Genomic DNA, 24,859 nt, shown 5'->3' on the forward strand with positions numbered 1-24,859 from the left:
TAAATATGGAACAATCAAACAATTTTGTGAGCAGAAAAGTGACACAGATTTATTCTTTACATGGGTTTTTTTTTTTGTTTTGTTTTGTTTTTCTCTTTCTAGGCAACTCTACAGACTTCAGATCTTTTGCCTCGCAATGCAGATCATCTGATTCCCCCAAAGGTGGCCAGGTTCTTTAAACATGCACATCTCTGTAGCTTCCAGGCCGTGTTTTTTACTTATTTTTGTTTAAATTCTGCAGACCAGCAGGTCGTCCCCATTCCTAAAAACTCTACATCAATGTTCAGGGTGGCCTGAGTGCCCGTCAGGCTCCTCCTGGGTTTACAGGATCACACAGAAGAACTTCTTCTCTCTAAAGGGGTTTTCTGAGGCCGGGACGGGGGTCAATAGAGGGTCCTCCTTGGCGTGGGCTTCGCAGTACGCCATCAGGTCTGCTGCTGCTTTGGACACCTGCAAAAGGAGGAGCCCTGGGTTAGGGACAGGCTGTGCTGGGGACGTCCCACCTGGAGAGGTGCCACCAGGCTGGCGGCATCCCTGAGCAGGGAACATCAGATCTGAGATGAGAACCTGACTGACAAATACGGCAGCACGTCTCTGCTGGGGCTGGTTCTGGGCTGGTTCTTCACCTCTGAGCTGCTCTGCCAGCCTGTATTCCCACTCCCAGCCTTCCCCCATTCCCATCCTTCACCTGACAGGGACTGACTTCAGCATCCCTGCTGGCTCTCCCACGCATCCCTTGGCAGGAACATCCACAGCAGCGTTTCCTGCCCTCACCCACCAGCCTCGCTCTTTATTCCAGACACGGCAGCAGCTCCCAGAGCTCATCCCAGCCCTGGAGCACTTCTCTCCCTGGATTGAAGCTCTCAGCAAGGAGCCGAGATGCCTTGGGGACAGCCACTCCTTCCCACCACCCCACAGGGCTCCAGGTGACGCTTCCAGCTGCCTCTCACCCCTGGGAGTGCCCAAGGCCAGGCTGGATGGGGCTTGGAACAACCTGGGATGGTAGAAGGTGTCCCTGGCAGGGGGTTGGAACAAAAAGGGCCTTAAGGTCTCCTCCAACCCAAACCATTCCCAGATTCTATGATCCCATCTCCCACTGCCAGGGCCAGGGATCACTTAAAACAAGAGCATCCCCCACAGACACCACCTGGCTCCACATCCCAACTCCCTCCAGGAGCTTTGGGCAGCAGCCACCACCTCCCAGCGTTCCCAGAGGCAGCTCCCAGGAATCCCTACCTTTATCCTGTCGATGTTGGCCTCCATCTTCAGCTGCTCCACCAGCTTGCGGGCCTGTGCTATGCTAGCAGTGTTGTTGCTAGCCATGGGCAGGGCCAGGAGGGCTCCGGGACGGGCTGCGGGCAGGAACACACCGGGGTCAGCTGCTGGGCTGCTGCCAGCCCTGCCAGAGGCATGGGCTGGGGTTCTGGAGTGTTAGAGCCATCAAAATGAGGGCGTGAGTGTGGTTGTGATATTTGTGAAAATCCCTTTGCTAGGATTTTCTCCTCCTGAGAAGCTGAAGGGCCTCAGCTTCAAGTGTGAACAATTTGTTGTCTGCTGCTGTGGGATGCAGCAGGTGCTTCCTCGGTTGGTCAGTGTGGGATGTTTCTACTTGGTGGCCAATCCAGGGGGCAGCAGCTCTGGGACTCTCTAGGAGTCACAGAACTTTGTTATTCATTCCTTTCTATTCCTGTCTCACCTTCTGATGAATCTTTCTCTCTGTTCTTTGTAGTATCGTTATAGTGTGGGGTTTTTTAATGTAATATATACAATAATATAATAAACCAGCCTTCTGAAATGGAGTCAAGATCTCTCCTTCCCTTCACCAAGTCCAGACTGCCCAGAAGACCCACGGCAATAAATGGTGACCCCAGACGTGGCAATAGGTGAGGATGGCAGATGCCAACCCAGGGTGGCACTCGCTGCCAGTGGTGTCCCCAGAGCTGGGATGTCGCTTAGGTGGCACTGGGACTGTCCTGAGCAGCAGCAGGAGCCCAGCTGAGCTGTGCTTTGGCGTTTGCTGTTCCATGACAGCCTGTGACAGCAACAAAAACCAGGGAACAGGATTTCTGCGCCAGACTCCTTCCCTGCCCATCCTCCAGCCCGTGCCGGTGCCCAGCGTGTGTCCAGTGTCCCCTGGCCTCCCTGCCTTTGTCCCTGCTGCCAATTTGCACATTGAGATGCTAAACAGGATGCTGGAGTTTCCTGTTTCTGGAGATTTCTACCCCAGGCAGGCGGGGGATGCTCATTAAGGCCACTCCAGGCTGGATCCCGGATGTTTTTCCAGCACCTTCTACCAGCAGTGAGCTCTGGCAGAGGCAGCAGAATCCCAGCATCCAGCTCCTGCAGCAGCAAGGGCTTTCCAGCAGTGCTCCTGCCTGACTGGGGCTGCCTGCCAGCTCCAAAATAGGTTTTTAATGGAATTTTTATATATATATATATATATATATATATATATATATATATATATAAATTTGCTATTATATTAGAATTATATATAATATATAAAATATGTAATACATATTATATAAATATAATATATTTTAGGTTATAGATATTACACATTATATATTAGATAATCGATATTATATTCGATAATATAGATTACATTAAGAATATACTATAATATAATATGTTATATATTATATTATTATTTTACATAATATGATATATTATATTGTAAATATTGAATTGTATTGATTATATTATATTATATTATATTATATTGTATTGATTATATTATATTATATTATATTGTATTGATTATATTATATTATATTATATTGTATTGATTATATTATATTATATTATATTATGGGTTTTTATGGGATTTATATGGGATCCCATATCAACCTAAGGGATTTATAGAAGGAATCAGCCTGGCTCTGGTGCCTGTGCTTGCAGAACGAGTCATGCCAGGGCCAGCCAGGTTTGAGGGTGAGGAGGGGAGCACAAGGAGGGGCTGTTTTTTACCAGAAGCCGATCTCTCCGGTGATCTGTGCCTCTAAGGGAAGCTCTGCTCCTCTTGGCCCTTCACCGCCTTTAAATAAAGAGAACAGAAAATGAATCTCAGCTCCGTGGGACCATCATTTACCCCACCAGGGCCCCCGCAGGCTCCGGGTGCCTCATCCCCAGGTTCCTTCCGTGTCCCCCCGCCCTGTGCCCTGCAATCCCAGCCCCCAGTGACGCTTTTTGTTTGCATTCAGCGAGGTTTTCAGCACAGGAAGAGGTTTCAGTCAGTGGGCAAGTAGCCCAGGGCTGCTGGCAGCCCCGAGCAGGCTGGAGGGTGCCCAGGGCACGCATTGAGCAGTCTGGTGCACAGAGCTCGTGCTGGGGTGGAAGGAGCATCTCCTGGGGAGTGCTGCCAAAATGCTCCAGCCCAGCTCCTGGCTGGATCTGCTCCGCCAGGGCCGTGGCTGGAGGTTCAGCTCAGCCCGTGCATTGTTTATGTCACCTCTCCCCTCTTTTCTGGTGGCTGGAGAAGGGTTTGAGCAGCAGAGCGCAGCTCTCTTTCGAGTTCCCCCTCTTTCAATTCCCTTATTCTGGGGCTCTTAACACTGATGACTGAATGGTCTGCAAAGGATTCTAAAATGAATCTTTTCTTTTGCATTGGGGAAGCTTTTTCTCTTTCACAACCAGAACGAGACTAGCGAGAGATGTTCCTTGGAATTTCACTCCAACATCAGCCTCATTGTCTCAACATGACACGGTTGGGACAATAGAAAGATAGCAAAAGCTCACGTCCTGCCAGCAGCTGCCAAGGATTTCTTTGCTACAGAACATTTTAAAAACTTTCTAGCCAATAGCATATTGCTAAAGCTTACAAACAAGTGTTCCAACCAATCACTAAACATACCTGTACTTCACATAATACTTACTTAAATGCCTTCTATTAACAATACATAATATACCATAATTAAGCTTAAAACCTCCTACTATCTTACTAAACAAATTTTTCTAGAGTCTTAAAGTCTATCTTAACCAAACCTAAAACTCAAGCTATTGCTTCATGACCTTATTTACTGTACTTACTATTTAATTTACTTACTATTTACTATACTATAATAACTTTTTCCTACCTTCAAACTTTACAACTCCAACTAATTCTGATTTCTCTACTCTCCCTGTTTCTAAAACCTGCTCTCCCAACTTTCTCAAACTCCTCTCACCTTCACCGTTTCCCACAGCATGGAATCTGCCATGGTTCTGGCACAGCAGCTGGGAAAGCAGCAGGTCCAGCCCAGACTGGCTTGGGTGCCACAGAGACTTTCCTAAGGCAGCAAATGTCACCCCCGGAAGGGTTCCAAAAGTGTGTGGATGTGGCACTTGGGGACACGGGTTAGTGGTGGGATTGGCAATGCTGAGGGCTCAATTTTAGAGGGCTTTTCCAACCTAAACAGTTCCACGCTGTGCCCTTTCATACGAAGTCTCGAGCCGCACCAAGGGAAACACAGGTTGGATATTTGGAAAAAGTTTTTCATGGAAAGGGTGATAAAGTTCTGGAATGTTCTACCCGGGGAGGTGGTGGAGTCACCATCCCTGGGTGTGTTTAACAAAGCCTGGATGTGGCACTGGGTGCCAGGGCTGAGTTGAGCTGTTGGGGCTGGGTTGGACTGGATGATCCTGAAGGTCTCTCCCAACCCAGTGATTCTGGGAATTCTATGAAAGGACCTGCTCCAGTGGCAGGGAATCACTTCAGGGTCTTCCATGTTTAGGATCCATGGGAGCAGGGAGGACTGCTGAGAGCATCTGTATGGCTCTTACAGCTCTGATGTTTTAAATAATTCAATATATCCAACCCCTTGCTCTTACTACAGCCCACCCTAGGGACACTAAAATGGGAAAAACAGCCCCAAAAATAAGGTGAGGGAAGGGTGGGACCCTCCTGAGAGGAGCACAGGCCTGCTGGGACAATGCTGGGGACTTTGGGGCAGCTCAGAGGAGCCTCCCAGGAGCCGCCACACCCTGGGCCACGCTCAGCCGCTCTGCAGGTGCTTCAAGTAGAAACGAGAACCACTTTGGGGCCAGTGATGGTTTTAGAGCATTTCCACCCCTGGGGAAACCTGGGGCGGTTCCTCCACCACAAATAACCAAAAAAAAAAGCAGCAGGTGACACTTGGAAGTGAGCTGGTGAACGTCCCACCCTGGAAAACAGCCCTGGTGGAGCTGCCCCAGCACAAAAGCAGCTCTTAAATCCCGGAGAGAGGAGACCCCACTGTGCCCCTGGGAAGGTGTGGAACCCCAAAATTCCATGGGTTTTTTTTGTTTGGATTGGATTTATCATAGAGAGATGGAGTAGTTTGGTTTGGAAAGGACCTTAAATCCCATCTCATCCCACCTCTGCCATGGCAGGGACACCTTTCAGGGATCCCAGGCTGCTCCAAGCCCTGTCCAGCCTGGCCTGGGACACTTCCAGGGATGCACAGAAACCTGTGCCAGCCCCTTCCCACCCTCATATTCCTTCCCAAAATCCTATGCAACCGTGCCATTCCCCGTGTCCTGTCCCTCCATCCCTTGTCCAAAGTCCCTCTCTGCAGCTTTTTGCAGCCCTGTGAAGAAAGCCAGCCCTTTCCAGGCGCAGGGAATAACCCCCAGCCCCGCTGCACAACAACCAACCATCGAGCTGTGATTACAGAGCAGAGCCCAAAGGGGACACGATCCATGTCCCGGCCACGTAAAACATCATTAGCATGAAAATAACGAGGAAGGACTCATTAACCTGTGGGCTCCAAGGCAGGAATCCCATTATCCAGGCACACGCGTGCCATTAAGTGAGGGAAATAAGGCACTGCCTGGATTCCCTTGGGAGTGCCATAAAGCTCCTCTCGCTGCAGGCAAAGCTCAGCACAGCAGCAGTGGGTGTGAGAGCAGCCCTGTGATAATGGGAAGACCAGGAAATATTTTTTTCAATATAAAAATTAAAATTAACATGTAAAAATAAACACATTAATAACCATATAAATATAAATAACCATATAATATCAATAACCATATAAATAACTGTAAAAGAAACATAAAAATAAACATAAAATAAACTTTAAAATAACCATAAAAGAAACATAAAATTAAAAATAAAACTAAAAATATAAATAAAACTATAAATAAAGTATAAATATAAATGACCATATAAATATAAATATAATTAAATGAAATTATAAAATAAAAATAGAAAAATAAAAATAGAAAAGAAATATACTTTATATATTTCTATAGAATAAAATATAAAAATAATGTTACATAAAAATATAAAATATATTATATAATATATAAAAATATAAAATAAAAAATAGAAATAAAAGTTAAAAATCCAAAGGGATTTTGCTGCCTAAGGCCAGGAGCTGAGCTCTGATGGAGGAGACCTGGAGATCATTTGGGATAATGCTGGCACAGCTCCTGAGTGACCTGTATCCAAGTGCTGCCATCACTCCAGCAGGCTGGGAATTCCCAGATTCCCCAAATGGGGTCAGGCATTCTCTCTGCATCCAGTACATCTCCAGCCCTGTCTCTGGAAGCTTCCATCCCTGTGCTGGCCCAGGGAGGGAGGTCACTGCTAGGAAATCCAGTGCCTGGAAAATAAACTTCCCTCTAAATGCCACGCTCAAATATTTTGGCATTTTTTTCCTTGGATCTGAGGACACTTTCCAGGGTGTTGCTTGCTTGACTGCAATGGGTAAAGAGGAGCTGGGGGTTGGAATGGGATGGGCTTTAAGGTCCCTTCCAACCCAAACCATTCTGGGATTCCACGGAAAACGCTGGCAATAAATGTCTGGATATGAAAATTTTGCTGCTGATCTTTGCTATTTGAAAAAGCTCCAAAAAATCCCATCTCATCTGTTGCTCTCTGCCGAATGAAGAGCTTTGGGTACATTTGAACGACGTTTTGTTTCTGTCACCAGCAGCACCCAGCCTGAGCAGGCACCAAAAATCGGGATTTAGGTGAAAACAGTGAGGCACATCCCTGATCCCTGGTGCAGCTGTGCCAGCTCTCGGTCTGCTCATTCCAGCTTTCCCAAACATTTCCCAAAGAATGCCCAAATATTGGAGAACTCAGGGCTGCCCAAATATCAGGGAATACGGATACTGAGGGATAAGAAAGCCCATCCAGAGGGAAATACAGATTCCCAGATATTTGGGAAATAGGGATGCCCAAATACTTGGGAGCAAGGATATCCCAATTTTGAGGAGTGAGAATGTTCAAATACTGAAGGATGAGGATGCCCAGATACTGGAAAATAAAATGCCCAAATACTGAGGAATTAGAATGTCCAAATACTGGGGAACATGGACACCCAAATCCTGGGGAATTCAGGGATATCCAAAGAGGATAAAGATGAAGAATGAAGATACCCATATAAAGGAAAAAAATATTATTAAGGGGGAAAAATATTATTAAGGGGGAAAAATATTATTAAGGGGAAAAAATATTATTAAGGGGAAAAAATATTATTAAGGGGGAAAAATTATACTTGGGGAACAAAAATGCCCAAATACTGAGGAATAAGGATGTCCAAATTTTGGGGAATGAGGATGCCAAAATCCTGAGGAATCTTCACCTCTTATCTGTGATGTGGAGGAACAAATGTGGATGTGGAGCAGCTTGATGGGCTGGGATTGGGGTTGAAAGTGCCCTGAGCTAAAAGCCACCACTGCCCTGGGCCAACCAGCCCTCCTCCATCCCAGCCTGTCCCACCCTCCTGGATTCCTGGATGCATTTCCACACCAAATGGCACATCCACCCCAAAAGAGCCGCTGCGAAAGGAGCATTTCTTGATGCTGAGCCCTCCTGCTGAGCTGCCATCCCATTCCTCCCTGCCAGCCCGGGCTCCTGTGGGGCTCGGGCACCCCAGAGCTGCCAGCTCTGCTTGCAGGACTAATTAAGCTTCATTTGCCAGCTCCTCGTCAGCAGCAGCTGCTGCCTGCTTTGCACAGAGCTGAGAGGCTGTGGAGCAGAGAGGATCCTGGAATTTGGGTGCCTGGTGCTGGATCCATCCCCAGCTCCAGCTCCAAACCCATGGAATCAGAGCCGAACCACCTCCAGAAGGTTTTTCTCCTCTTTTAGTTGGGTTTTAGCTCAAGGTCTGCGTGGGTGGAGATTGGAATTCTCCTAAATGTTAGAAAAAAATGGCATTTTCCCATCCCTGGAAGTGTCCAAGGCCAGGTTGGATGGGGCTTGGAGCAACCTGGGTTAGTAGAAAGTGTCCCTCCCCATGGAAGGGGATGGAAAAAGATGAGCTTGAAGACCCCTTCCAACCCAAAGCATTCCATAATTTATGGTGGAATGACCTCAGAGGGCTTTTCCCACCTGGATGATTCCATGGCTCGGTTTTCCAGATTTTTTTTTTTTCCACTTCCCAGCAAGGTTTTTCTCTGCTTTCCATAAACCTCATCTCTCCCCTCTGAACCAAAAGGAAAAGCAGGAGTGAAACAGAAAGTGCTGACATTGGCCAGGCTGAAGCTTCTCCCTTCCCTCACCACAAAGACTGAAAGCAGCATCCCCCACCCCAAAACCAGCTCCTTTTTGGGGTGAAAGCAGCAGCCTCCCTGCTCCTTGCTTGCAAAACCAAAAGTCATATTTTCCACCCCTGATGCACCAGCACTTTCCACTCAGTTACAGCAAAGTGGGGGAATCCCACTGGGACAGCCAGGATTTTGGGGAGAGTGGGGATCAGGCTTGATCCTACCAGGCAGGCATCACCCATGTGGGGGTTCGGTCCAGAAAATGGGGGGTTTTTGGACAGAAAATGGGTTTTTTGGACAGAAAAAAGGGCCTTTGGTCCAGAAATTGAACAAGGCTGGGTGTTATAATGGAGAAATTTGTCCCAAATCTCATTCATGCTGGGATTTCTCCCTGTCCCTGTGCTTCCCAAGAGCTGAGCCCAGCCCAGCTCGTCGCATCCCCACTGAGACTAGCAGGATTTCCCCCCCAAAAAAATGCCTTTTCCTCCCCAAAACCAGCCAGGATGCACATCCAGAAGGGATAACTGGGAACAGGGTCCCAGCGTGGGAATCCCTCGTGAGGGGCTGGATGCCTTTGCCAGGCATCTTGTGGCTTTTGCTAAAAGCCATGGCTAAAAATAGGTGGCTCAGCTGAAAAAAAAAAATTTAAAAATTGCTAAATATATCCAGAAAAGTACAAAAATACAACAGGCAAAATAGAAAATAGCAGAGCCACGTTTTCCTGGGGGTGGGAGATGGGATAGTCCCACTGATCCCAACAGGAGTTACAGATCTGGCTGGAAAAGGAGCCTTAGCACACCCAAATTTCACATGTTTCACTCTTTCCTTAAGGAAATAAAATGATCTGAGCTTGATTTGTTCCATGGGGCAAAGAAAACCTTAATCCTGAGTGCTGCTTCCAGCCCCAGCTCCCAGCCCCTCTCCACAGGGATTTTATTCCCTTTCCCAGCCATTTTTTATCCTGGAGGTCCAATCCAGTGTTTAAATCCCTGGGAAGCAGCTTGCAGGTCAGAGAATGTGCTGGCAGATAAATAAATAAATTAATTAAAAGGCGAGGGAGAGGGGGAAAAAAAACCCCCGAGCCTGTTTCCATGGAAACAGCTTCCTTATCCCTTTGGCAGCATCCCATCCCTCCTGCCAAACCCAAACAGGAGGGGTGGGATGGGCACCTGGTTCAGCCCCAATTACTGATCCCAGAATGGTTTGGGATGGAAAGGACCTTAAAGCTCATCCAGTGTCACCCCCTGTCATTCACAGGGACCCCTCCCACCATCCCAGGCTGCTCCAAGCCCTGTCCAGCCTGGCCTTGGGCACTGCCAGGGATCCAGGGGCAGCCACAGCTGCTCTGGGAATTCCATCCCAGGGTCTCCTCACCTTCCCATTAAAAAAATCTTCCTTATATCTGAGTCTGAATCCACCCTCTTTTAAATTAAAACCCTTTTTGCTGCCCTATGAAAATCTGTCCTCCTTTAGAAGGTTCCTTCAGGCCCTGCCAGGGGCTCTGAGGTTTCCCTGGAGCTTTCCCTTCTCCAGGTGAGCACCCCCAGCCCAGCCTTGGGCATTTCCAAGGATGGGAATGATCAAGGCAAGGCAAAAGCACGTTTTGCTCTTCCCTAATTTTGCTCTAAAGGAGGAGCTCGGCAGTGGGATTGGCTGTGTCAGAGATGGGATGTGCCCTTCACTCACCTTGTGTGGAGCCCAGCTGGAGGCAGGAGGCTCCAGGCTCACATCCCTGCTGTGTCCCCTCTGTCCCTGGAGCAGCCCCTGCCCCCGTGGGCATCATGTGCAGGGGAACCTCAGCTGCTTTTGTTTTCTCTCCAGCCCCTAACGGCCCGAAATGAAGCAAACAGGAACCAACCTCCACTTCCTTTTTTTGTTTTTTAGGGTTTTTGTGGTTTTTGTAAAAAAAAAAATATTGTTCAGGTGAAGGATCAGCTGCTCTGGTTCCTCCTGCCACCATCCCTACAAGGTTTTGGCTCTCTCCATCCCAGTGCCACAGGGAGGGAGCACAGACCTGCTCCGGGGTTGGAAAAAGGCTCCAGAGCCATGGGAATGCCACTAGGGAATGCACTGGTGGATGAACAAACCCCCAGGCTGCTCTAAGGTTGTCATTTGGGGAAAAATCCTGGGAAAAATGCTGGTGCACAAAGGATAATCCCAGTGGTGGGAGCAGATCAGGCTCTGGGTGTTCCCTCACCTCAGCCAAACACTGGGCCATAAGGATGCCCAAATTCCGAGGGGTAAGGTGGAATAACATGCCCAAATACCAGGGAACAAGGATGCCCAAATACCAGGGAACAAGGATGCCCAAATATTGAGCAGTGCCCAGCTCCCGGGGAATTCGAGGATGCCCAAATACCAGGGAACAAGGATGCCCAAATATTGAGCAGTGCCCAGTTCCTGGGGAATTCGAGGATGCCCAAATGCCAAGGATTACAAATGCCCACATAAAGGGGAAATAAGGAATTCCTGGATGCCTGGGGAATAATGATGCCCAAAGAATGAGGAATAAGGGTGCCCATAAAGAGGGAATAAAGAATTCCCACCTACCTGGGGAATAAGAATGCCCAGATATTGAGGAATAAATATGTCCAGATACTGGGAATTCAGGGCTGCTAAAATCCTCAGGAGTAAGGATGCCCAGATTCTGAGGAATTAGGATGTCCAAATCCTGGGGAACACGGACACCCAAATCCTGGGGAATTCAGGGATACCCAAACACTGAGGAATAAGGATGCCCACATAAAGAAAACAATTATTCCCAGATACTCGGGGAACAAAAATGCCCCAATTCTGAGGAATAAGGATTTCCCAAATAGTGGGAAATAAGAATGCCCAAATACTGGAGAGCAAGGTTGACCAAATACCAGGGAATAAGAATGTCCACATATTGGGGAATTCAGGGCTGCCCAAATATCAGGGAATAAGGAATAAGAAAGGCCATACAGAAGGAAATACAGATTCCCAGGTATTTCAGAAATAGGGATGCCCAAGTACTTGGGAACAAGGATATCCAGATTTTGAGGAACAAGAATGTTCAAATACTGAAGGATGAGGATGCCCAGATACTGAGGAATAAGGATGCCCAAATTCTGAGGAATAAGGATGCCCAAACCCTGGGGAATAAAGATTGTGCAAATTTTGGGGAATAAGGATGCCCAGATCCTGAAGAATAAGGATGCCCAAATTCTGAGGAATAAGGATGTGCAAATTTGGGGGAATAAGGATGCCCAAATTCTGAGGAATAAAGATGCCCAGATCCTGGGGAGACAGGCTGGCATCTCCTCCTGCTGTGGCTCAGAAGGGAAGGGCCCCGGGCTGTCACATGCTGTGACACCCCAGCAGGACAGATAAGGGCACACATCCTGTCACACCATCCCCAGCCCCAACCCCGTGCTCTCTACCAGGGCTCAGCCCTGTCAGGCTGCACCTCAGAGAAAATGAAAATGCCTTAAGGTTTAAATGGGGTTTTTTGGGGGGGTTGGGTTTTTAAGGTTTAATGAGATGTTAAAAACACCCAGAGGTCACCAGGAGACTGCAGGCTGCTGCAGCACAGGAGTGGAGGAGAGGAGAATCACAACTTCAGGAAACCTCCCGAAATCCATGGCTGGATCAGAGCATCTGCAGCACCCAGATCACAGAATCCCAGACTGCTCTGGGCTGGAAGAAACCCTCAAGCTCATCCCATTCCAATTCCCTGCCCCTATCCCAGGCTGCTCATCCAGCCTGGCACTGAACATTTCCAGGGATTGGGAATCCACAGCTGCTCTGGGCACCCTGTGCCAGGGCCTCCCCACCCTCCCAGCCAGGAATTTCTTCCTTATCAGCTCATCCAGCTCTGAACTCCTGACCCTTCATTAAGGGAAGCAGCCAAGAGCCATTATTTCATGCTAATTAACATATCCAGCCACGGGTTTCAGCTTTTTAACATCCTGCTCTGAAGTACTGGCCAGGGTGAAGATAAGGATCTTGATGGGAAGATGGGAAATGGGGATTGAAAGGGAAGGGAGGATGAAGGGAGAGCTGCAAATGGAGTTGTTTCTCCCGGCATCACATTTGCAAGAGGATTTGGGTGTTCGGCTGTGTCAACACCACATTTCCAAGAGGATTTGGAAAGAGACAAACCTACCCTGGAAAGGGTGGAAAAGAAAAAGGGAAAAAAAAAAAAAAGGAAAAAAGAGAGGGGAAAAAAAGAGGAAAATGAGAGGAAAAAAGGGTATAAAAGGAGGGGGAGGGGGAAGAGAAATAAAAAGAGGAAAAAGAGAGGGAAAAAAAGGCAAAAAAGGAGGAAAAAAGGGGGTGAAAAAAGGGGGAAAATTATTTTCCTGTGCATTCTGTATTTCCACAATCCATAACTTTGAAAAGGAATTTACTGTGGCGTGCATTCATGCAAATCACCCAAATTCAAGGCTGGGGAATGGTTCGGCTCCACAATCTCAGGGATCTTCTCCAACCTAAATGATTCCATGATTTCCCAATCCCTGCTCATTGGCCTGGGGACACAGCCACCCCGAGGAACTGGGACAAAACCTTGCCCTGATTTGGTTAAAAGTCCTATTTTAGGGGCATCTTCCCTATAACCACAGGAAATGGGGAGGAAAATGTGGATTTTTGCCGTGGCTCGTGCCAGGCTGCCGGGCCCACCCCTCTGCAAATCAGTTTTCAGCTCAAATAAACCTCAAATCCCCTTTTTTTTTTTTTTGGCTAGAGCCTCATCATTTTCTCCCCAAAAAAACCCCTCGTGCAGCAGGCTGCAGAAATCCTCGTGATGAGAAATCATCCCCCGATGATTTCACCCCAATCAAACCTTTATTAGAATTTTATTTTAAGTAACACTCACAGGGAGCCCAATGACCCTTTCCAGCCTCTGGGAATCACCCAACAAGTTACATCAGCACAGAAGCAACCCCGTTAAGCAGCCCCATTAATCTGAGCCCCCCCCCATCCCCCAGGAATTACCTGAGACTGCTTTAATTAGGTATCCACCGTGCAAAAGAATTAATTAATTGGTGATAAGCACCTGAACCACATTACTCATAAGGCTCTATTTCAAGCTTCAAATACAGCAAACAGGTCACAGCCCAGCTGAGAGTGGAGACAGAATTCCCAGGGCTGCTGCCTGGTGTTTCTCTTCCTTGTCGTGGAAAGAACAAGGCTGGGAATTTTTTTACCTTTTTTTTTTAAATTAATTTTTCTTCCATCCTTGGAAGTGTTCAAGGCCAGGTTGGACAGGGTTTGGAGCAACCTGGGACAGTGGGAATTGTCCCTGCCCGTGGCAGGGGGTGGGACTGGGTGATTTTAAGGTCTCCTCCAACCCAAACCATTGGGGGATTCCATTTTTTTTCCCAGGTTTTTCACAGCATCCAGAGCTGGTGCCTTCAGAGCTGCTCCAACAGTGGCTGCACCACGTGGAGATGGAGTTCTGGGGTAGTTTGGGGGGGGTTAGTGTGTTTTAGGGGTAAAACACACCAAATCCCCCAAAATGATCCCAGTTCTCTTGGGGCTGGGAGGGTTTGACATCCCTGAGGGAGCCGTGAGGGGAGGAAAGCATCTGCTGAGGGCCACAGCCCAAAGGGGCCACAGGGGACAGGGCAGGGTTTAGCAGGTTTCTGAGGGGGAAAAAAAGGGGAAAAGGAGAGGAAAAATGGTATAAAAGGAGGGGGGAAAAGAGAAATAAAAAGAGGAAAAAGAGAGAAAAAAAAAGCTAAAAAGGGGTGAAAAAGAAAAGGAGAAAATTCCCCTGTGCACTCTGCATTTCCCCATCCATAATTTTGAAAAGGAATTTACAGTGGCTTGTGCTGGCTCCGACATTTCACAGCCTGGCAAAGCTGAGGCTGTGAGAGGGGTTCTGCAGGCTGAGGGGGATGAGGGCAGGGATGAAGGCAGGGATGGAGAAAGAGGTGCAGACAGGGATCCAGGGATGCAGGCAGAGATGCAGGTGTGGATCAGGGCAGGGATGCAGGAACTGATGCAGAGAGGGATGTGGACAAGATCTGGGCAGGGATGTGAGCAGGATGTTGTCAGGGGTGCTGTCTTAGGCTGGAAATGGAGCTGTGCATTCCATTTCCCCTCTGTCAGAGCTGGGGCAGTTCTCCTCTGTCCATGGGGCAGTTCTCTTTATCTCTGCCACAGCCAATCCTCCCTCCAGGAGATCTCTGCTGTCCATGGCCACGGAGTGTCCCTGCAGGGCTGATCCAATTCCATCATCCCATGGGAGATGCTCTGCCCAGGGCAGGAGCCAAGCATTCCTACCTGGATCCAATCTGAGCCTGGAACAGCACAGCAGCCTCTGCCCCCTGCATTCCCAGAGGAGCAGCTTTCTCCTGCCCTGCATTCCCAGAGGAGCAGCTTTCTCCTGCCCTGCATTCCCAGAGGAATTCCAGGCCCATCTCCAGCAGCCCTGGAGCTGCAGAGGAAAACTCCAGCCTTGTGCAGGATCCCTGCTCCAGCAGAAGCACAGCTGGCCCTGCAGGAGGGCTGAGCCACCATGGAATGGCACTGTGCCACCACCCTGACACACAGGGGGGCAGGGCCTGCTCTGGCTCTGGCAGGGGTTTGTTTTCTTTTTTGTACTATTGCATTTGTATTTTTAATTTTCCCAATAAAGAACTGCTATTCCTACTCCCATCTCTTTGCCTGAGAGCCCCTTAATTTCAAAATTGTGATAATTCCTAGGGAGGGAGTTTGCATTTTCCATTTCAGGGGAGGCTCCTGCCCTCCTCAGCAGACACCTGGCTTTCCAAACCCGATGCACACAGGGCTGTGTGTGGGGATCTGGGCAGGCCTGGAGCCCTGGCAGAGCTCAAACCAGGTTATTTGGGCGGGCTGGCAGAAGTAGGTCGCTGGTGCTGCTGCTCTGACCCATATTATCCCAATTAAATTTAACTCCCTGCCCTGCTGCTGCCTCTCTCTCTCTCCCCTGTGCCCTGCTGCATTCCAGGCTAAAGTAGGCCCTGCTTTTGGAGGCAGGCTGTACACCTGAGCCCTGCCCAGGAATGAGGAGAGGAGGGCATGGCCAGCCTGGCAGAACTGGGGCAGGGACACAGAGGCAGCAGCAGCAGCATTTCTGGTCCAGGTTTTTCACAGCATCCAGAGCTGCTCCAACAGTGGCTGCACCACGTGGAGATGGAGTTCTGGGATCATTTTGGGGGGTTTAGTGTGTTTTAGGGGTAAAACACACCAAATCCCCCAAAATGATCCCAGTTCTCTTGGGGCTGGGAGGGTTTGACATCCCTGAGGGAGCTGTGAGGGGAGTAAAGCATCTGCTGAGGGCAAAGGGGCCACAGGGGACAGGGCAGGGTTTAGCAGGTTTCTGAGGGGGGAAAAAAGGGGAAAAGGAGAGGAAAAATGGTATAAAAGGAAGGGGGGAAATAAGAAGAAAAAAGAAGAAGAAAAATAGAGGAAAAAAAAGCAAAAAAGGAGGGAAAAAAGGGGTGGGTGTGCTCAGCAGCTTCCCTTTGCTCCAGGCCTGACCCACCTACATTTTCCCTGACCACGCTGCTCCTGCAAAACAGCAAAATTGGCTTTTCCCTCCCCAGCTGCTCCCTCAGAGCCTTTCCCCCCCCATTCCCTGGCCTGTCTCCATCCTCATCTCTTGCTGACCTCCACCTACAGCCCCTCACATTCCCTAGAGAGCCCTAAATCCCCGAGCCAGCCCAAAATCCTGGCAGAGCACCCTTCCTGCCGAGTCCAGGCTGCTGCTTTCCCCACTGTGGGTGACACAAGCTCAGCACAGCAGGAGCACCTGCCAGCCTGGGCGGTGCTTTTTCTCTCACGTGGCAAAAAAAAAAAAGAATAAAAAATGAAAATTTTCAAGCCTGAGGAGCGCTGTAAAGCCTGGATTAAGCAGCACAGGACAGCTGGATTCCCTCCCTCCCCATGCAGGGATCCCTCAAGTGTTTCATTTATCCCTGTGCCCACTCCCAGAGCTCTGATCCTTCTGGAATCACTGCCTTGGCACCACAGGTTTTTTGTGTTAAACATTCCAGTGCTCTTTTTAAAGTATATCACCCACAAGTTTGAGCTTACTAGTTTAAGGTTAATTTCTCTTCTCCCATGGTTTGCATGTTTTTCCCATCAACTACTGCATCCCCTGTATTTTCTCCTTTTGCAAGGAGCTGTATCCCTGTTAGCTAGCATCATTCCCAAAGGGCTATTTTTGGGGTATCTCTGTTAGTATGCTTTTATTCCCCCCTTTTTTATTTCTTTTCTTTTTTTTTCCTGTATCCAACTTACTGGTTTTCCATCCCATTTTTCAAGATTTTATCTGTTCATCCCCTGCCTGCTTTTCACTTTTCTCCAACAACCTAAATACCAATTTTCTTTCAACTACACACGCACAAAAATAAAAAACCTTTTTTTTTTTTCCACACTACTTTTCAATAGAATGCACCTCCCTCCAAGGAGATACAGTGGAGTTTAAAATACACAAATCCACATTACATACCACTTCCTTTGTCTACATTCACTCATTTTATTTCTCATTCCCCAGGGTTCAACACCTTTCCCTGCCCACCTGCTGCTGGGAAGCCTCCGTTTCAGTGGATTTCTGGATTTTTCCTGAGCTGTGAAGTCACTGGAAGCAGCTGCTCTTTGGGGGCTCTCAGTTCCAGGCAGGATGTGGATTCCAAACCAGCCTAACTTTTACATCATTTAACAGAAACACTTACACAGGGCTTAGATTTTAGGCTTAAAAAATAATAATCATTGCCTCCCTTGTTTGCTGCTTATACCTCTCCTTAAGCCTGGCTCGCTGCATTAAAATAATCTTTTTATTCCCTTTATTCCCCATTTTTATTCACAGAGTGGAGGGAGGAAGGAGGAGGGAGGCTTCCCCCAGCGCTGGCATTAAGTGGGGAGTGAGGGAAGCACCAGAGGTGGATACAAATCCCTGAGCAAGGATGTGAGGCTGAGCAATTCTATTAAATCAGCTGATGAATAATGCAAGGGATTTTGATGGGGCCGGCCCTGCCAGCACCACACAAACACCACCACGTCTCCAGGAGATTAAAAATCCAAGGGATGCAGCAAGAACTGAGCCCAAAGCCTTTCCCAACACCTAGAGCTGCCCCAGGGTCACACTGGAGCTCTGTCCCCACCAGGTCCTTGCCCCTTGCCAAGGTTCTGCACACAGCCATGGAATCCACCAGGCCTGGTCAGTGTTCCCAAGGTGGCAACATTGGGAACAAGCATTTCCCAAGGCGGGGAACCTCTGCTCGGGCCCTTTCCAGCAGGACCAGAGCTGCTCCAGCAGCAGCCACAGGCCTGGAGGCGAATTAGAAACTGAAGAGGTTCAGACAGGTTGTGATGGTCCCCAGCTAAGGATCCCAAACTGCTGCAGAACCAGAGAGGGGGCAGGGAATCCCTGAGAAGGAACATGGAGGAGACCGGGAGCATGGAGAAGACCCAGCCATGTTCCTGCAGGACATCCTGGGGACACCTGGACCCACATGGACTCACACCACAGCCAGGGGACAGCTCTGACCTGCCCTGAGTGATGGATGAGAGCAGGGATCCCTTCCCAATCTCCCGTCCATCCCTGCCCTCTGGCACTAGGAGCCATTCCCTGGGTCCTGTCCCTCCATGCCTTGTCCCCAGTCCCTCTGCAGCTCTCCTGGAGCCCCTTCAGGCCCTGCCAGGGGCTCTGAGCTCTGCCTGGAGCCTTCTCCTCTCCAGGGGAACATTCCCAGCTCTCCCAGCCTGGCTCCAGCCCTCGGAGCAGCTCCGTGGCCTCCTCTTGGGCACTGAGAATTGTTCCCATCCTCAGGAGGCTCAGGCCAAGCCCTGCCTGTTTCTCCCAAGGTTTCTGTGCAGAGAAACCTTTGGCTGCAGACACAACAACGCTGACAAACCTCACAGGCAGAGCCACTGGCGCTGTCCTGGTGTCCCCTGGTGACAGTGGCACTGTGAAGACATTTTCCTGGCACCCCTGACTCTCAACACCTTCTTCATCCTCCTCCCCTCCCTTGCCTGCACCTGCTCCAAAGCAAAACCAAAGAGGAAAATCAAATCGGTGCTGAGCAGCTCCCATCAGCTGACAGCTGCTGCTTTCTCACCCAAAACGACCCCAAACCGCAGCTCCTCCAAACCCACAGCTCCTGCACAGCAACTCACGGCCTCAGGGAGGATTTTAAGACAATCGAAGCCTGAAGGATCCTTCCAGCATCCCTTCAGCGCTGCCCGTAAGGGATCACACCCCAGGCTGTGCCTGCTGGACACCTGGCACAGCTCCCTGTGCCATCCCAGGGGATGCTGCAACAGGTTCCATATTCCTGAACCTTGTCCAGCTCCTGGTTTGTCCTCTGGGACGCAGCCCAGATGGGAACAAGAGAGAAAACACAGCTCCTGCACATCCCCTCAGGCTCTGGTGGCTGCACAGGGACACCCTGCCTGTCCCCAAGGAGCCACCACCGTGGTGGCTCTCCCTGGCTCAGCACCACGCCTGCTCCTTGGGAAACGACCCAGGAAAAGCAAATTATTAAAAGGGAATGGGTAAAAATTGCAGAGGAGTTTCAGGCACTGGCACGCTCTGCCCAGGGTGGAGTCCCCAGCCCTGGAGGGACCCAAAGCTGTGTGGATGGTGGCACTTGGGGACAGGGGTGGGAACGGCTGCACTTGGAGAGAGGGCTTTTCCAACCTAAACGATTCCACCATTCCAAGCCTTAAGTTTCCCGGCACGAGAGACGCGACAGCACCCGAACACGTTAATGACCATAATGACCTTAATGACCGTAATTAGCACAGGAACCCACCCGGCAGTGTCACCTTTCTCCTGGAGGTGCCAGCCCTGGGGACACCGGGGCTCTTCCCACCCAGGCAGGTGCAGGAGGAGAGGGAGGATCCCCAGCACGGATTTACTGCGGGAATGTGCCAGAATTAGGCGGTGGTGGCACAGGGCACCGATGTCCCCAAGGGCACCGATGTCCCCGTGGTCCCCGCTGCAGCTGCCGGGTCTGCCGGCAGGGATGGGCACAGGAAAAGCAGGAAGCAGCCAGGCTTTGGGGCCGGGCTTTATCCCCCTGGCCAGGGGATGCTGAGCAGCCCTGTGACACCAGGAACACCGAGGAGCTGGCAGTGGGAATACCCCGTGCTCTGCCAAGGATTTTTTCCCTTTTGGAGGGATTTGATGCGACCCAGGAAGGAGCACAAATCCCTGAGGAGCTCCTTCCCACACAGATCCCTCTCACAGTGCCCATCCAGGACCTTTCCAGGCAGGAAAGCTGTTCCTAGGGAGCATCACAGGATGGACAGAGCCAACTTTCCTTCCCAAAGCCCCTGGGAGAGCAGAGAGGAAGATAAACCTGTTAAACTGAGCCAGCAGCTCAGCCAAAGGAGCTTATCCAGCAGCACCCCTGGAATAACACCAACCTGCAGCTCAGCTGGCTCAGGAACCTGCAGGAGAGCAGCAGAGAGCTCCAACCACGAGAGCTGCCCTTGGATAAACTAATTAACCCGGGCTCTAACGAGGATGATGATGACAGACAAGAGGGGAAGGAAAGTGCTGAGTGAAAAGCCAGGGAAGGACGAGATAAGGTGAAACCTAATTGTGTTTGGGAGGATAAGCAGGTCCTGGTGCAGCTGCTTCCCAGGAATTATCCAGGGTGCCTCAACTGCAAGGTGCTGATTTTTCAAGGCTTGGCCCAATGTCATTTCAGAAGGGATTTTTTTATTCCCACTGATCCTGGTGCTTGGAGTCCATCATTCCCACGTGAAATGCAGGAGATGAGGGATTTTAGACTCCAGCCTCAGCACAGCTGTGTCCTCACCCATCCCAGATGGTCTCCTAGATCCCTTCCAACCCAAGCCACCTGTGATTCCATGATTCCCTGATCTGTGATTCTCTGATCTTGTCATTCCCTGATCCTGTCACTCCCTGATCTGTGATTCCCTGATCCTATCATTTCCTGATCTGTGATTCCCTGATCCTGTGATTCTGTGATTCCCTGTTCCTGTCTTTCCCTCATTCCCTGATCCTGTCATTCAAGACCTGTGATTCCCTGATCCTGTCATTCCCTGATCTGTGATTCCCTGATCCTGTGATTCTGTGATTCCCTGCTCCTGTCATTCCCTGCTCCTGTCATTCCCTGATCCCCTGATCCTGCCATTTCCTGATCTGTGATTGCCTGATTCCCTGCTCCTGTCATTCCCTGCTCCTGTCATTCCCTGATTCCCTTCTCCTGTCATTCTCTGATCCCCTAATCCTGTGATTTCCTGATCCTGTGATTCCCTGATCCTGTGATTCCATGATTCCCTGATCCTGTCATTCCCTGATTCCCTGCTCCTGTCATTCCCTGCTCCTGTCATTCCCTGCTCCTGTCATTCCCTGCTCCCCTAATCCTGTGATTTCCTGATCCTGTGATTCCCTGATCCTGTGATTCCATGATTCCCTGATCCTGTCATTCCCTGATTCCCTGCTCCTGTCATTCCCTGCTCCTGCATCCAGCCCCCTCCCTGCCCACCCACCTCGATTCCCTTGCACATCCCTAATCAAAGGCTCCATTAATTAACCGCTGGCCTGATCCAGCATCCAGCCCCTCCAGCACCATCCCAGCCCCTCCGGATGGGCTCTGGAGCCAGCCTGGCTTCTCCATGGAGCCAAATCCCTCCAGCTGGATCCTGCCCTTCCCAGCTCAGAGCCCCTGTCCCTGCAGCCACCCCGAGCTTCCCCAGGAGCAGCAGCACCAGGAGACCCCTGGCCATTCCCCCAGGGATTTTGGGTGGACGAGGCCGCTCCTGTGCTCTGAAGGAGGTGGATTTGGGGGGTTTGCACCGTGCACGAGGCACCCAGAAGGAAAAATGCACATGGGAAGCCGGGCTGGAAGTGAGCAGGGAATAAAACTGTGCGAGGACAGGAAAAAATCCCTTTGCCCAGTGGAGCGGGATGCAGCCACATCCTTTTCCATGGAATGGGGTTCATTTCCCACTGCCCTCATCCCTCCTCCCCACAAAGAGGCTGAAGAGCCTGAAAAGCAAGAAAAACTGAAAATCCGACCTAATCCCTCAGCTCGTTCCTCCCTCTTCCATGCCGGCTGTGAACACACACGGACACATCCCGCTTTTCCCTTCCCGCTTCTCCCATCCCGCTTCTCCCACCCCACTTCTCCCATCCCGCTTTTCCCACCTCGCTTCTCCCACCCTGCTTTTCCCATCCCATTTTCCCATCCCTTTTTCCCACCCCGCTTTTCCCACCCCTCTTTTCCCATCCCTTTTTCCAATCCCGCTTTTCCGATCCCGCTTTTCCCACCCCGCTTTTCCAATCCCGCTTTTCCCATCCCATTTTCCCATCCCATTTTCCCACCCCGCTTTACCCATCCCGCTTTTCCCACCCCGCTCCGGGCACAGCAGGGAGACCCTTGGAGGGGTCACGCTGAGAACTGATGCCCCTGGAGCCTAAAATGGAGTTTTCCCAGGGTGAATCCCTAAATCCCAGCCCCAAACGGGGCGATCCAGGGGGAGGGAGCAGCCCCGCGGTCCCGGGCGTGCCCGCCTGGAGCATCCCGGTGGGATGGGCGGGATGGAGCGGGACAGGCAGCGCTTTTTGGGGACGCGGGGGGTCCGTGGGGCTCCAGCACCGTCTCTGCAGCCCTAATTACTATGGAAACAGCCGGCGCCGGCGCCTGGCTGTCCTCCTTCGGTGACTCACCGGGATTCAGGAGCCCCTGGAATTCCAGCGGGGCTGCCAGGTGGGATGGCACTGCCCACCCCGGGAAAATTGCATTTTTGTTGCGTTTTCCACTTGGCATGGGGTGGCAAAGCAGCAGGCGGGATTGGAGATGAATAACAGTAATAATAGTAGTAATAATAATAATAATAATAATTTAAAAAGAAAATTAGAGCTTCTTCACCAGCTCGCAGCCATCAATCCATGGGAATCCCTCCAGCATTTCCTGCTCCTGGTCTTGAGAACCCCCATGCCATGAAGCAGCCTCAGTTATCATCCCCCCCCCGATCCAAAACGTGCCCCACCAAGCCACCACCAGCTGATGGCTGCAAGGAGAAAACCCCACGAGATCCTTCAGGCTGGTGCATTATCCACTGGGAGCAAAGCTGGCAGCTCCCAGGGAAGCTGGGAGAGAGGATGGGCACGTGTGGAGAGACCACAGGTCCTCCCAAGGTGGGAATATCCCATTTTGGGGGACCAGGCTGCCTCCAGTCCTGATCCAGGCGATGCTGAGACTGCCGGGCCCGTGCTCCAGGTGAGCAGCCAGCAGCACGTTGCACCAAGCAGCATCCCTGCCTCCTCCTTCAAGGCTGGAAATGCCTAAAAAAAGCCCCAAAACTGGTGCCAAGGAGCAGCTGGGGCCATGCCCGGCCTTGTGGGGCCAGCACAGAAGCTGGGGTGGGATGGGGCTGAGCCCCGTGCCTGAATCCCACAGCACAGGGTGAGAAAAACCCCGGGAGCACCTCCAAACCCCCTCGCAGAGAAAGGCTTGGCCCCGGGGCTTTCCTGGCAATAATTAATTGAGTCATATTTCAATCCAGCCAGCGGCCATATGGCAGGAAAGAGGATTAAAATGGCATGCTCCAGTTGCATTCAGGGAAATCCAGTTAAAAAGGAAAATATCCTCAGTGCCTGGCTGCAGCCTGCTGCCACCCATCCACACGGCCCCAGCCCCTTCTCCAAGGGTGAGGAGCACGGGATCGCTCGGGAAGAGATGGATCAGGAGCAACTCGGGAGGGCAGGGGGAAAGGGGGAAAGGAATAAGAACCCAGAGGCAGCAGCGGGGAGAGCAGAGGCAGATCACTGCTGCTCCCGGCCACTGCCCTTCGGGCACCGTGCTCTAAGTTCATTAGCAGCTCATTAGCGATTGATTAATGAGGGGGTATCGCCGTGCGTCAGGATCGTCCTTAAATATAAATCATTTTCCACCAAGGAGGCGAGAATCATGGAATCTCTGACATGGATTGGGAAGGGTCCTTAAAGCCCAGCCCATTCCGCTCCTGCCATCCACACCTTCCCCATCCCAGGCTGCTCCAAGCCCTGCCCAACCTGGCCTGGAACAATTCCAGGGATTCGGGGCAGCCCCAGCTTCTCTGGGCACGCTGTGCCAGGGCCTGCCCGCCCTCACAGCCAGGAATTTCCTCCTAATTTCCATTCCAAATCTTCCCTGTGTCAGTTTTTCGCCGGATTCCCCCCTCCCATTGAGGGAAGGAGCCCTGGACCAGCTTTCCTCGAGCTCATCTTCCCGGCGATTTTCCCGGGAATCCTTCACCCCCAGCACTGCTGGCAAAACACGGATTTGGACAGAAAGGAGAGGGACATGGCTGTAGGGACGGCAGGATGGACATCACCCCCAAACCCCTCCCAGCCAGGCTGGGGCTGATCCCACCACAGGCGGCTGCTGCAGGGATTTGGGGTTGGGAAAGACTCCCCGTTCCTTCCTTCCTTCCTTCCTTCCCGTGATTAAAAAAAAAAAAAAAAAAAAATCGGGAAAGAAAGAACACTACGTCTCATTCATGCCCGGAGAAAGCCTTGCCTGTGATGGCAAATCAGCTGATTAAGGAGGATCAAAGCCTTTAAATCCAACCTTTGTTGGGAGCCCGAGCTCCCCGCACAAAGCCCGGCGGGGTGGGACCCCCGCGCCCCCGCCGCCCCCCCGAGACCGCGGGGTGCCCGTGGGGCGCGGGGGTTGAGGGGTTTGGGGGAATTTCTGCCGATTTAGGAGCGGCTCGGTGCCCACGGGGGTCAGTGACAGCGGCTGGCGGGGGTGGGGACCGCCCTGCCCAGCCCCACCTGCGCCAGTGCGGCGTGGCAGCGCCAGCCCTGCCAGTGCCACCAGTGTCACCAGTGCCAGCCCTGCCAATGCCACCAGTGCCACCGGTGCCAGACCTCCCAGTGCCACCAGTGTCACCAGTGCCAGCCCTGCCAGTGCCACCAGTGCCACCCTTCCCAGTGCCCCCAGTGCCACCAGTGCCAGCCCTCCCAGTGTCACCAGTGCCAGCCTTCCCAGTGCCACCAGTGCCAGCCCTCCCAGTGCTCCCAGTGCCACCAGTGCCAGCCCTCCCAGTGCCACCAGCCCTCCCAGTGCCCCCATTCCTCCCCCGCTCCCGGCCGTACCTGGAAGCGATGCCCCCCGGTCCCCGCGGGGCGGGCGGCGGCGGGACGGACAGACGGACAGAGGGATGGACGGACGGACGGACGGACGGAGGGACGGCCGCTGGGAGGGATGGAGGAAGGGATGGAGGAGGGAGGGCGGGAGGGATGCGGCCGCAGCAGCAGCAGCAGCAGCAGCAGGAGGAGGAGGAGGATGGTGGTCAGCAGCAGCCCCGAGCGGCGAGTCCCCACCCAGCTTTGTCTGCGCTCATCCCGCTGCCTACAGGAAGCGGCTCAGCCCCGACTTCCTCCTCCTCCTCCTCCTCCTCTCCTCCTCCTGCTGCTCTCCTCTCCTCTCGTCTGCGCTCCCCC

At 51.3% G+C, this 24,859-nt stretch overlaps 1 protein-coding gene across 3 annotated transcripts; it reads right to left on the bottom strand.

Moving 5' to 3' along the window:
• Window positions 1-22: 22 nt before the first annotated feature.
• On the bottom strand, window positions 23-24,826 carry GNG2 (G protein subunit gamma 2). Of its 3 annotated transcripts, XM_038139226.1 has the most exons (5): window positions 10,141-10,198; window positions 5,717-5,870; window positions 2,971-3,037; window positions 1,237-1,352; window positions 23-450 (listed from the first exon to the last, which is right to left on the bottom strand). In XM_038139226.1, the coding sequence occupies exons 4-5, from the start codon at window positions 1,321-1,323 to the stop codon at window positions 322-324; spliced, it is 216 nt and encodes a 71-aa protein (XP_037995154.1). In that variant the 5' UTR covers window positions 1,324-1,352; window positions 2,971-3,037; window positions 5,717-5,870; window positions 10,141-10,198; the 3' UTR covers window positions 23-321. The 3 variants fall into 3 exon arrangements, with proteins under 3 accessions (XP_037995154.1, XP_037995153.1, XP_037995155.1); XM_038139225.1 differs by lacking the exons at window positions 5,717-5,870; window positions 10,141-10,198 and adding an exon at window positions 24,512-24,826; XM_038139227.1 differs by lacking the exon at window positions 5,717-5,870 and having other exon boundaries at window positions 10,141-10,162.
• Window positions 24,827-24,859: the final 33 nt, after the last annotated feature.

This window comes from Motacilla alba, chromosome 5 (assembly GCF_015832195.1).
Source record: "Motacilla alba alba isolate MOTALB_02 chromosome 5, Motacilla_alba_V1.0_pri, whole genome shotgun sequence".
NCBI lineage: Eukaryota > Metazoa > Chordata > Aves > Passeriformes > Motacillidae > Motacilla > Motacilla alba.

Bases quoted from the DNA above. Each gene is read 5' to 3' on its own strand.
- GNG2 (XM_038139225.1), bottom strand. From the start codon at position 1,323: ATGGCTAGCAACAACACTGCTAGCATAGCACAGGCCCGCAAGCTGGTG. The intron at 451-1,236 runs GTAGGGATTCCT...CTCCTTTTGCAG, and splicing joins CCAACATCGACAGGATAAAG to GTGTCCAAAGCAGCAGCAGA.